At 49.0% G+C, this 13,103-nt stretch overlaps 1 protein-coding gene across 1 annotated transcript in view; it reads left to right on the top strand.

The window, feature by feature from the left end:
* The window catches only part of EML2 (EMAP like 2), a 312,721-nt gene that overhangs the window by 66,322 nt on the left and 233,296 nt on the right, over positions 1 to 13,103 (top strand). The window contains exons 6-8 of the mRNA XM_030218113.1: positions 2,479 to 2,516; positions 6,493 to 6,502; positions 8,437 to 8,486. Coding sequence (XP_030073973.1) covers positions 2,479 to 2,516; positions 6,493 to 6,502; positions 8,437 to 8,486 — 98 coding nt within the window. The remainder of the gene's footprint in view (positions 1 to 2,478; positions 2,517 to 6,492; positions 6,503 to 8,436; positions 8,487 to 13,103) is intronic.

The following is a 13,103-nucleotide window of genomic DNA, read 5'->3' as shown; positions in this document are numbered from 1 at the left end:
CTGGTTAAAAGGTAGAAAACAGAGTTTAGGTTTAAATGGCCAATTCTGTCAATGGAAGAAGGTGAATAGTGGAGTGCCTCAAGGATCAGTACTGGGACTATAACATATATATAAGTGATCTGGAAGTGGGAACAAGGAATGAGATGATCAAATTTGGAGATAACACAAAACTATTCAAAGTTGTTAAATTGCATGCAGACTGTGTGAAATTATAGCAGGACCTTAGAAGGTTGAAAGACTGGGAATTCAAATAGCAGGGGAAATTTAATGCAAAGTGATGCACATTAGAAAGCATAGCCCAAATTATAGTTCCAGGATGCTAGGTTCTATATTAGGAGTCACCATTGAGGAAAAGAATTTAGGGGTCATTGTGGACCATACTTTGAAATCTTCTTTTTTTTTCCCACTTTAAATATTTTATTGTGATTTTAACACATCCAATTCACACATTATTAGAAACAAATTAATCACTGCAAGCCTTGCAGAAACTGACATACATTAATCAACAATGTTTTTGTTTCCACATCCATTGAACCTATACATGTTTAGTATACGTGGTTCCCCACCTAAAGCATACCAGCAATATTTCTCTCTTCAATTGTCATTCTGCAAGAAAACAGTACAATATCCCCAACCAGCTCTCCCCTCCCCAACTCCCCAACCCTAATGAACCACAACAATACTTGGGAATGTCACCAAGCCTTTAAGACCAACTCCCTCTCCCCCTCCCCCTCCCTCCGCTCTGAACCCCCCCCCCCCCATTCTCCCAGAGCTCACCCGTCCTAAAGTCATGCGAGACATTGTTGAAGTCGATTCCACCCCCCCCCCCCCTTTACGTTGTAGTGTTCCATCCCTACGATATGCCGTAAGGTGTTCCGTGGTTATTAATTGTCCCACTTTGCATTTCCAGTCACCCAATGTCAGGGGATCTATTGATTTCCAGCTCTTCGCTATAAGACATTTAGCTGCTGCCAATCCCCAATGCATCCATTTGCTCTGCCTCCAAGAGTCCCTCTCATTATGCAGACCCAAAAGGCACACCGAGGAACTGCACACCAAAGATGCACCCATCACTTTCACCAATGCCTTCATAACCTCCTGCCAAAAGGGAACTACCCTAGGACAAGTCCACCATATATGCAGGAATGTACCCGACTGCCCCCACACCTCCAACATACATCTGATGTACCCGGGTACATCCGCCCCAATCTCTCCGGTGTGTAATACCATCGAGTGAGCACCTTATAAGCGTTTTCCTGCACTAAGACACATACTGAAGCCTTTTGGACCTCCCCACAGATTATTTCCCATTCTTGATCAGGGCACCTTTTACAACATCATCCACAGGTTTTCCATCTCTTGAGGTGCCTCACCCCTCCATCCCAAAGTCTCCACAAAATGCTGTACTTGTAAGTGGGAAAACACATCTCCTTCGGGCAGGTCATACATAGAGCGCAGTGTCTCAAAACTCTTCACCCTACCCCCCTGCAGCACATCCCTAAAACTCAATAACCCTACCTGCTCCCACCTCCCAAATGTGGCATTCTCTCTCCCTGCCCCAAATTTGGGTTCCCATCGCATGGACGCGAGAGAAGACACCCTATCCCTCTGTTCCCATTTCCTACCCACTTCCCCCCACAACCCCATTAAATGTCTTATGTATGGATTATGTATTCCCTTCAATGCCTTCATTGTGCCCTCAGTTGTCCACAAATACGAACTCAGTGCTCGGTTACGGTAGTATGACTGCTCCACCTGGCTAGCTGGCTTCAGTTTCCCCCTCTCCCAGTCCAATATCAGCTGCAACTGAGCTGCCATATAGTACCATTCAATATTAGGCACCGCTTTGCCCCCCTCCCCAAAGCTTCAGGACACCCCATAACACCCGTCTGGCCAACCTAGGGTGTCTGCCACCCCCAGGGCCAGTCTTAGGGCGAGGCGACCGAGGCAGCCGTATAGGGCCCCGCGCGACACGCCTGGGGTCGCCCTGCCCACCGCTCCCACCCCCCCCCCCCGATGATCGATCGCTGTTCTGTAAAAAAATTGAGAAGCGCCGAGTAGCAGGCAGCGCCTCGCGTCTGCCCTGCTAGTAAAAATCTCCTGCACGTCGTCGGGCCGGCCTTCCCGCATTAAGTCCCGCCCTCCTCTGAGGTAATAGCCTATTACCTCAGAGGAGGGCAGGACTTAATGCGGGAAGAGCCTATTACCTCAGAGGAGGGCGGGACTTAATGCGGGAAGGCCGGCCCGACGACGTGCAGGAGATTTTTACTAGCAGGGCAGACATGAGGCGCTGCCTGCTACTCGGCGCTTCTCAATTTTTTTTTAAAGTTAGTGGGTGCAGCAGGAGAACAGAGTTGGTAGGTGGGTTGGGTCAGGGGGGACTCAGATGGGAGAAGGGTGTGGGATGGGGGTTCTCAGTTGGGGGGAGGGTGTAAGGGGGACTCAGATGGGAGAAGGGTGTGGGATGGGGGTTCTCAGTTGGGGGAAGGGGGTAAGGGGGACTCAAATGGGAGAAGGTTGTGGGATGGGGTTCTCAGTTGGGGGGAGGGGGTAAGGGGGACTCAGATGGTAGAAGGGTGTGGGATGGGGTTCTCAGTTGGGGGAAGGGGGTAAGCGGGACTCAGATGGGAGAAGGGTGTGGGATGGGGGTTCTCAGTTGGGGGAAGGGGGTAAGGGGGACTCAGATGGGAGAAGGTTGTGGGATGGGGGTTCTCAGTTGGGGGGAGGGGGTAAGGGGGACTCAGATGGGAGAAGGGTGTGGGATGGGGGTTCTTAGTTGGGGGGAGGGGGTAAGGGGGACTCAGATGGGAGAAGGATGTGGGATGGGGGTTCTCAGATGGGAGAAGGGGGCTGGAACTGGGGTTTGAGAAGGGGCCATATGGGAAATGGGGGCCATGCATGGGGCTGGTGGGAAAATGGGGCATGCGTGGGTCAGGTGGGAGAATGGTTCTGGGGCTGAAAAGGGGGGCTCTAATACAAGGCATGTGGATGAAGGGGGCTGAAAAGGAGGGTAGGTGGGATAAGGGGGCTAGTACTGGGACTGGAGGCTGAAAAGGGGCAGGGGCTGAAACTGTGGGTACTGGGGGCTGAAAAGGAGATAGAGAGAAGTGGCTGGGGCTGAAGCTTGGGACGTGAGAGAAAAGGGCTGGGGACTGGGGTTGAAACTGGGGGCTGAAAAGGGGACAGGGAGGAGTGGCTGGGGGCTGAAGCTCGGGACTGGTGGGAGAAAAGGGCTGGGGCTGAAACGGGGGACTGGTGGGATAGTGGGGCTGGAACTGGGGGCTGAAAAAAAGGGGCAGAGAGAGGGGCAGATCCTGGATGGAAGGGGGAGCGAGAGGGAGGGCAGACCCGGATGGATGGGAGAGGGAGGGCAAATGGTGGATTGAAGGGGCAGAGAGAAAGGGCAGACAGTGGATGGAAGGGATAGAAAGGGCAGACAGTGAATGGAACGGGCAGAGATAGAGGGCAGATGGTGGACGGAAGGGGCAGGGAGAGAGGGCAGACATTGGATGGCAGAGAGAGAGCGAAGACAGATGCTGGATGGAAGGAAGACAGTGAAAAGAAGATGAGGAAAGCAGAAACCAGAGACGACAAACTGTAAATAAAATATATATTTTTATTTTTTTGCTTTAGGATATAGTATTGTAGCTGTGTTAATAAATGTTTATAATAGAACATGTAAATAAGGTAATCTTTTTATTGGACTAATTTTAATACATTTTGACAAACTTTCGGAGAACAAAGCCCCCTTCCTCAGGTCAGGATAGGATACTGTAACAGCTCTATACTGTATTGACTTGAGAACGGAGGTTTTGGCCTCTGAAAGCTAAATGTATTAGTCCAATAAAAATGGTATTATTTTATTTTCTATATTTGTTTTATTTCTATTTGTTAATTTGTAAAGTGGTGATTGGTATTTGTTAGTTTTTTTTCAAATTTACATCTGTTGTCTTTATATTTTGCACAGTACTAGGGGACATTTTCTGTTTCTGTGGTGTTGTATTGTATGCAGAGTCTGGCATCTTGGGGGTTCAGTTTAATTTTTGTCTAAATAGAAAGTTTAAATATTACTACTTATTCTATAGTGGATTAGGGTGTATCTGTGTTTGTGAAAAAGACATGGTTTTCAGTTGGCATTGACTGTGCAGGATCGACAAGCCCTGGAGCTGGGGGCCTTGGAGCTCAGAGGGAGGGGTGGCCGGCTCTGGAGCTACGGTGGGGGCGGAGCTAGGGTGGGGCGGAGTTAGGGTGGGGGCAGGGCTAGGGTGGGGCCCAGTCAAATTGGTCTGCATAGGGCCCCGCACTTGCTAAGACCGGCCCTGGCCACCCCAAATAAACTGTAATATGTAGCCCTGAAGTTGTTTAAGTATCTGCCTCGGGGTCGCCACCGGCAATGACTGAAATAAGAATAACATCCTAGGTAACACATTCACCTTCACTACTGCCATGCGTCCCCACCAAGATAACCACAAGCCCTTCTACCTAGATAACTCCACCCGAATTTGATCCACTATTTTCCCATAGTTCAAACTATACACTCTACTCAAATCCCTAGGTATCTGAATCCCCAAGTATCAGATGCTATGCTTGGCCCATTTAAAAGCAAACTTTGCTCTCAAACCGCTCCTCACCATGAGTCAAAGAGATCTCCAGCAGCTCGCTTTTATCCATATTAACCCGCAAGCCTGCATGTTTTTCAAATTCCCGAAGGATCTTTAATATCATAGGCAGCGTCCTCCCTGAATCCACCACATAAAGTAATACATCGTCCGCAAACAAAGCAATATGGTGTTCCCCCTCCCCCACCTTTATACCCCGAATATCTGGATGTTGACGCATCAATTCCGCTAGATGCTCAATGTATATCGCAAAGAGCAGGAGTGACAAAGGGCACCCCTGCCTAGTTCCTCTACAAATGGGGAAGAAGGAGGTGTAACTACCATTAATATCAAGGCAGACCCTCAGGTCCTTATATAAGGCTGCCAAGCAAGTACTAAAATTCTCTCCCACTCCCATCCATTTCAGGACTTCCCTCAAGAACTCCCAGGTTACCTGGTCAAAGGCCTTTTCTGCATCTATGGCCAACAAGGCCGTACCAGGTACACTTCTTTGTGCTTCCCATATCAAGTGTAGGGTACGCCTAATATTGTCCCCTACCTGCCTCCCTGGCACAAACCCCGACTGGTCTCTATGAATTAGCTTTGGTAGAACCCTTCCCAACCTATTAGCCAAAATCTTGGCCATGATCTTTGCCTGTAAGAGCCACACACCGCTGGGTTCTTCCCCGGATTAGGCAAGACAGTCACCCCTGCCTCTAACATAGATTTTGGGAACTCATTACCCTCCAAAACACCGTTACCCACCCAAGCCAAAAGATCCCCTAGTTCACCCACAAAATATTTGTAAAACCGTGCCGAATACCCATCCAACCCAGGAGCCTTCCCGTTCGGAAGCCTCTTAATCACCCCCTGCACTTCCCCCAGCCCAGTGGCGTAGCTATGTGGGGCCTGAGGGGGCCTGGGCCCCTGTAGATTTGGCCCTGGCTCCCTCCCGAAGATCCCCTTGTACCCCCCCTCCGGCCACCAACCCTCCCCCGCCGTCGCCGCCCGCCCCGCCGTCGCCGCCCGCCCTGCCGCTTCAAATACCTTGTTGTTTGCTGGCCCTGCCAACCGAGAATCTAGTTCGGCGCCGGAGTAGCACTTTCATTCAATGCAGTTCCTGCGGGGTCAGCTGTTTCTGATGCCGTACGTGACGTACAGTGTCAGAAACAGCTGATCACGCCAGGAACGGCATTGAATGAAGGTGCTACTCCGGTGCCGAAGAACTAGATTCTCTTTGGCGAGGCCAGCAAACAACAAGGTATTTGAAGCGGCGGAGTGGGCGGCGACGGCGGGGGAGGGTTGGTGGCGGGAGGGGGGTTCAAGGGGATCGTCAGGGGGGGTCGGCGGGAGGGGGGTGCAATGTGGCGTTGGCGTCGGCTGGGGGGGCGTCAGCGGGAGGGGGCTAAACAGTGCCCCCCCACCTAGGGCTGTGGCCCCCGCTCCTGGTGAGGTCTGGCTACGCCCCTGCCCCAGCCTAATGGGTTCCCCAAGCTGAGCTCTTTCTGATTCACTCAATCGTTGCAATTGCACCTGATCTAAATAACTAGCTATGTCTACCTCCGGTTCCTTCTCGGGGACCTTATATAATTCTTGATAATACTTCAAAAAACAGCTTGCTATCTCAGAATCAGCATAGTGCCATCCTCCCCTACCATCCCTCATCTTTTGAATAAGGGATATAACTCTTCTAGCCCTTAAATATCTGGCTAGCATTGCACTGGATTTATTAGCAAACTGAAAGTATTGCTGTTAAAGCTTAGTTCTCATAAAGTCTACTTCCATCATCTGCAACTGATCTAATTCTCTCCTAACATTTTTAAGTTCCTCCCATACCTGCAATGTGGGCTTTCATTTGTGCAATTTTTCCAAATACACCAAGCGCGAGCGAAAGTCGAGGAAACGCTGTCCCCTTTTCCTCTTCCTGCGTGCCGCCCACTTGATCAGAGTTCCCCGCACCACCGCCTTCAATGCATCCCACAATACTGCTTCTGTGACCTCACCATTATCATTAAAGCAACAAAATTCCTGAATAGTCAACTTAATCTCTTCCCTCACTTTCTCATCCCCCAAAAGTGAATCATTCAACTTCCACCTGCTCTTCCACTCCCCTTGACCCAACCCCTTAAGCCTAATCCACACTGGTGCATGATCCGAAATTTGAATGGCCTCTATCTCAGCCTCCCCCACCATATTCCAGCTATTGTGATGCACCCACAACCCGTCTAAACGGGTGTATGACTGTGCTGCATGGGAGTAGAAGGTATAAATCCGTTGCACTCCACGAAACAACCTCCAACAATCTACTACTTCCAGCTCTTTCATAAACTGTTGCAATGCTTTTCGCCTGGGCCCACTCTGTTGCCCCCCTCCAGTTGAATGGTCTAATTGTGCATCCGGAGCAACATTAAAGTCCCCTCCTACCACCACTTGCCCTCCAACTGTCACGCCCCTCACCTGTGGCGTTCCTGGCCCGACCTCTGCCTCTGCCGCCTCAGCCGCTTCGTGCCTCTGCCACCATGGGGGGAAGCACTGGCCAGATTGATGGCGTTGACGCTCCGATGCATCCCATGCCCGCCGTGGTGGCTGTACTCCTCTCTGGTCCAATGTTCAAAGCGATTTAACTGAACAGGAGCCTCTCTTGCCCAGTTAAAACGTTTATCATCAACTAAGCAGTGATATTCAACAGCACTTAACTGGTCAGTGCCGGTGAATATCACCACAGACCAACTAACAAAATAGTGGGCAGGTCAGGGATGGTATTGGGTAGGAGCCGGGGGGTTATGCGGGTGCTGGCAATATTTAGTGCTGGGACTCGCATAGCTAAGTGGGTGAATTTAGGATAGTTCAAAAGTGGTCTTAAATTCACCTGCCTATCTGTGCAGGCCCCGGCACTGAATTTCAGTCGGGACCCTCATAACTAGGTTTCCATTCCCCTGATCCCACACCTGGCCCCCAACCCCCCCATCCCATGAGATTGTAAACTCTCCTCCTCCCTCCCATCCCCCATGAGGTAGGTAGGCCCCCCTGGACCTACCTGTATCCCTGGGAGCCCTAGTGGGGCGATGAGAGCAGGAGTGAAGCCCACTCATTCCTGCCCCTTGCGGCTGCCTGAATATCTGAATGGGAAATTGGAGCCTGTGAGCATGATTGGTCTCAGTTTTGTGCTTTCAGTCTGTTGTAGAAAGTACTGCTACTGCAGAGGTGACCAGTGTCTATTCGGAGGAGAAGACAGAGGGAGGAATTTGAGATGCATGTGAGAGAGCAAGGGAAGTCATTTAATGTTCATGGAAATGGATCAAATAACCATTATGAGGGCAAAAGTATGTGTGCATTTAAGAAGGGACCAATGGGGGGTCAGGGTGGGGCTGGAGAAGTCATTTGCCTTTCAGAAAAATTTGTTACAGCTACTCATGGGAAGGAGAAATATAATCAAATTTCTGAAGACGGATTAATTTTGCCCTCTAGATATAGATTTTATAGATTTGTAGGTAAATTGAGGCTTGGCTCCAGAAGCGTAGCTAGGTTTTGATGTCAGGGGGAGCAGACCTTTTGTAAAATAGGCATCAGTGTGAGGCTTATGGACTGATCTACATAGGCATTGTTTCATTCAAAATCTGTTTGGGGGAGCAGCCGCTCCCCTTGTATGTCCCCTAGCTATGCCTCTGCTTGTCTCTCCCTAGTACTATAGCTTAGGTCAAATGTGTCTTTTTCTAGTATTTCCTGTTTGTCTCCAATTCTTGTTCTTTTCTCCTGTTTTTCTTCCTCTCCTAGTTTCCGCAGATGCTCCTCCCCTGAGCGCCTGATGTCAGTGAGGCGTGAGACTTTTGCTGACCAGCGAAGCCGGACTACATCATCCAGCAGTTCCTGCAGTGGGAAACGGGATAGGTGTGTATCTCCTGAAAATTACATTCCAGTGCAGGTTTAATGGGCCAGTTGTGAAACAAAAGGCATGTCTATGTGGGGATTCAGTTGAAATAGACACATATCCCTTCTCCCAAAAAGGGGAGGGGGAAAGAAATTAGCTCCATGGCAGTGATCATTGGCTTCTCAGGGTGAGCATGGGCCACACAAGGCTATAATACAGGAAGGGCCTCAGAACTGGTTGTAGTGAATGTGGGACCACTGAAGCTTTATTACTGGAGAGGGCACAGCATTCAGGAGCCAATATTGCAGTACTGTGTCTATATCAACAACAACAGATTAAGCACTGCAGAATCCCAGCTGATTGTTCATTCCTAAGCAGGGATGGCTTTCTCATTAGGCTAAGTGAGGCAGCTGCTTCAGGTGGCAAATTTTTGTGATTGGTGTGAATGTGCCCGCAATGTGCCCCTACAATGGTGACACCAGTGGTGCTGCTTCCTGGTACTTGCAGTAGCACAGTGGCGTACCAAGGGGGGGGGCGGTCCACCCCGGGTGGACGCCGCTAGGGGGGTCCTGTGCACCTGTCGGCTCTTCGTTTTCATGCTCCCTTTGCCCCGGAACAGGTTACTTCCCCCCAGCGGCGTGCACCCGGGGGGGGGGGGGGGGGGGTTCTTTTGCCGGGGGGACGTCGCGCTGTTCTGGGGGGGGGGGGGCGCTGCACCCGGGGGGCGGGGCGCATCGGCGATCCGCCCCAGGTGTTAGCCCCCCCTAGGAACGCCACTGCAGTAGCATAAGTTAAACACAGACCCTCCATTATTCAAAACTATTTAACCAGTCAGGAATGGCTACTGGCCAGTTAAATAGCGTTTAAGCGCCTAATCGGGGATATTCAGTGGATTATCTCCAACTAAATTTCCTATCTAGCATGACATAGCCGGTTAGACATTGATATTCAGGGCCTCACTGGCTATCTTGAATGGTCAAAATAGGTTGTTTAAATAGCAGGCCTATCTTTGACCACTAAAAAGTTAACTGGTTAGCGCTGAATATCAGCATAACTAGTTAACATTTTAGCTGCCAAAATAAACCTGGATATTCAATGCTGGTCGCTGGATATGGCCCAGCATTGAATATCTAGGTTTAATGGCGATGGCGGACAGCAAACATGTTGCCTGCCACCAGCTGAATATCAGGCCTACAGAAGCTGTAGGACCTGTCACCTTGCATGCGTTCTAAAGGATCTGCCAATATTGCCCCCTCCTTTGTATACTTCCTTTTTGATGAGTGAGAGTGGTAAAGCCTTTAATGGCACATGGATGCTGGAAGGTCCCTTGGTTTCTCTGTGCTTTATTGTCACCCGTCCTGGGAAGCAGCAGCACAGAGGGGGCAGCAGTGAGAATAGAGTTGTGGTGCTAGATCAGGGCTGGAGGAAGAATGGAGATTCTAGATCAAGGGAGGGGCAATTGAAAAGTGGGATATGCTTGTTCAGTAGTGGGGGAGAAGAGAGGAGAAGTAGTGGAATGGGATGGAGAAAAAGAAAGGAGATGCGAATGGTGTAGGGTAGGGGAATGGATGATATACACAGTGGCGATGGGGGGAGGGATAGGGACTCGGAGGAGAGATAGGACACAAAGGGGAATACTGGACTGCATGGAGTAAGATGACAGGGGAAATGCTGGACATGGGGTAGGTAGGAAGACAGAGGGAAGATGCTGGATTCAAGGGGTAGTTAGGGATTCAGAAGAGAGGTGCTGGGGGTGTGAAAGGAGATGCTGGATCAGTTAGAAGGGAAAGAATAGAAATATGCTTGCTCTGGGGAAGAGGATAGATGGATGGTGGTCAAGGTTGGAAAGGAGTAAGGTGACAGAAGGCAGATGCTGGATAGGGATGGAGGAGGAGAGGGTGCTGCTGGGTGGGAGGAACATGCTGGCTTGGGAGAGAGGGAAAACATAGACGTTGGACTGGGGAGGGAGAAAAAAGGGACACGGGAGATGCTGGCTATCTATAGGATAAGGTAACAGGTCAAATGCTTGACATGGGGTAAGTAGGAAGACAAGAATTGCTGGACATGGGGGGAGGGGGAGCAAGAAGACAGAGTGGAGATGTTGGAAATATGAGGATGTAGGGGCAATGTTGATAAAGAAAGGGGGATAGGGAAACAGAAGGGAGATACTAGAGGGATGGAAGAGGGAAGAGAGAGAAAGAGAAGATACTGGGCAGAGGAGGGAAAAAGAGGAGGTGCTGGATGGAGGGGACGAGAGAGAGAGAGAGAGAGAGAGAGAGAGAAGAGACTAGATGAAAGAGAGGGGAGGTGTTAGTAAAAGATAGGAATAATATGATGAAGAATGGGAGGGCTGGGCTAAGTGAAAGATGGAAAGATGTAAGACGATGCAATAAAAAGAGATACTGAGGAGTGGATAGTAAGAAGGAGTGAAATCTGAACAGATAGAGACAGAAAAAAATGAATGGAAGAAAACTGAAGGAAGAGATGAATTGGAGACCTTGGAAAGAGAGTTAAGAGAAGAAAGGAAACCAGCAACTGGGGCCAACGTGATCAGATGACAGAGGTAGATAAAATTAATTTAGTGAGTGGAATATGTCAGTTTTAGGAGTTTATAACCGCTCTCTTTATATTTTGCAGAGTACAGGAGGAGATGCATCACTGTTCCTATTTTTCTGGTGTTGCACTGTATGCAGAATCTGGCTTTTGGGGGGGTTCAGTTTTATCTTTGACTACATATTTATATTTTTAGTTAGTGGTCACTTAATCTTTACTTGTTGATAATCTATCAGTATTCAACATAGAAAGGTTGAATATCAAATGTATGACCCATACCCCATACCCATGACAGAGGTCAGGTATTCTCTTAGCATGGAGTTTCTATGTTAGGATATGTAGTAATCCAGGTTGTTGGTTTCCCAATAGGTAAATTGATTTTATAGTCTCCACTGTGATATTTATGGTGCTGCCTTTTCCCCAGGAAAGCCCTGGAATTTAGTGCTATTGTGGTATAGTAAATTGCTCTATAAGTCAACAGTGACTTTTGTAAGGTTTTGTATTACTTCACAATATTCCTGGTACTTGAGAGCATTTATGTTGCTGTTACTGAGATGACAGCAAAATCAGATTTTTATTTTTATTTTTTGCATATAAGTTATCCGGGAAAATGTCCAATTTCTTCTCTGCACCCATTGTTGGGGGAGGGGACTTTGAGGTTTTGTATGTATGTGTGACTATCCAGTGTGCAGTGTCAGGGGTCAGTATATTTTTATATTAGAGTCCCAGGCTACATAATTAAATTATTTATGTTTTTGTTCAGTATAACTATTGCAAAGATTTTTTCAAAAATTATATAGCCTGGGACTATAGGTTGCTTTCTTTTTTCGTACAGCAACTGCTTGGCTGGTTTTCTGAGTGAGGGATTCCCCCCGATCCTTGAGAAGGTTCCCCTTTGTGAATACCTTGAGGGGAGGCACATCTCATCCTTCACCTCTGGTAGCAGATTATCTTGAGCCACCTCTGTTCCCAAAGCTCTTTCAAAATTCATAACCAACCACAGCTCATGCTCACATTTCCTCAGCTATCCAATGTCTTGTTCTCACTTCTCCACATCTCACAAGATTTGCCTGACCCTGATGGGTTGGCCACTAAATTGTGGCAGCTTTGAGGCAGGTATGGCTCAAAGGCAGAGTAAGCAGGAGAGAGTTGTGGGTACAGGGCATAGGTGTCGCTACTTGGTGGCAAGTACCATCCCACAAAATTGCCTTCCCTTTGTCACTTAAACCAGAATCAGCATACTTCTTTGGCAAGTCAGGCATCGCCTCCCTACCTTTCTCCTCACTCACACCTTGGGTCCAGTCTCTCTCCCTTCAGCCACAAGTTTACAAACTTGTAGCTGTTGCTGGCAGCGATTAGATCAGGCCTTTCTCTGGCCAGCCCCAGGGTCCTTCCATCTGTTGTACCTTCCTTTTGCCATGTGGGTGGGATCTGGCAGAGGGAATGCTTTGGGACAGCTAGAGGAAGGCCTGACTCATATGTGGAGAACTCAAAGACACACAAAACTCAGTGGCAGTGTCACTTAGAAAAGTAAATGGGGACCAGGGTGCAGGCACAGACACAGAGGGCAACCCTGATCCTTTGGATAACCTGCCTGAGTGGAGTGGGGAGGACAATCTGGGGAGATTAAGAGGGCTCAGTTAGAAGGCAAGTCCCTTAGAGAGGCTCAAGCCCGGGTAATCAGGACCCTTCTAAGGTAGCTCTCCTGTATTTTATATTGAAGCATGATTTGCTGTACAGGGTGGCCAATGGAACCATGGAGAGTGAGGAGGTGGAGTAGTTATTAGTAGCTCAATGTTATCATAGGCAGATCATGCAGCTAGGCCATAGTCACCTCTGGGGGGTCACCTAGGGGAGGAGAAAATCTGAGAGCAGATAATGGCTCAGTTCTTCTGGTCAGACTTATACAAACAGATACAGCTTAACTGCCAGTCATGCCAACCTGCCAACTGAACAGTCCTGCAAGGGTTACACCTAGCCCTCTTGAGCCCATGCCCATTATTGATACCCTATTTCAGTGCACAGCCATGGACTTTGTGAGACCCCTAGAGCAAACCATCTGAGGCAACAAATATATTTTGGTC

The sequence above is a fragment of the Microcaecilia unicolor genome, chromosome 11 (genome assembly GCF_901765095.1).
Source record: "Microcaecilia unicolor chromosome 11, aMicUni1.1, whole genome shotgun sequence".
Taxonomy (NCBI): Eukaryota; Metazoa; Chordata; class Amphibia; order Gymnophiona; family Siphonopidae; genus Microcaecilia; species Microcaecilia unicolor.
Note: the sequence above shows the minus strand (reverse complement) of the source record. Positions and strands in the feature narration are given on the sequence as shown.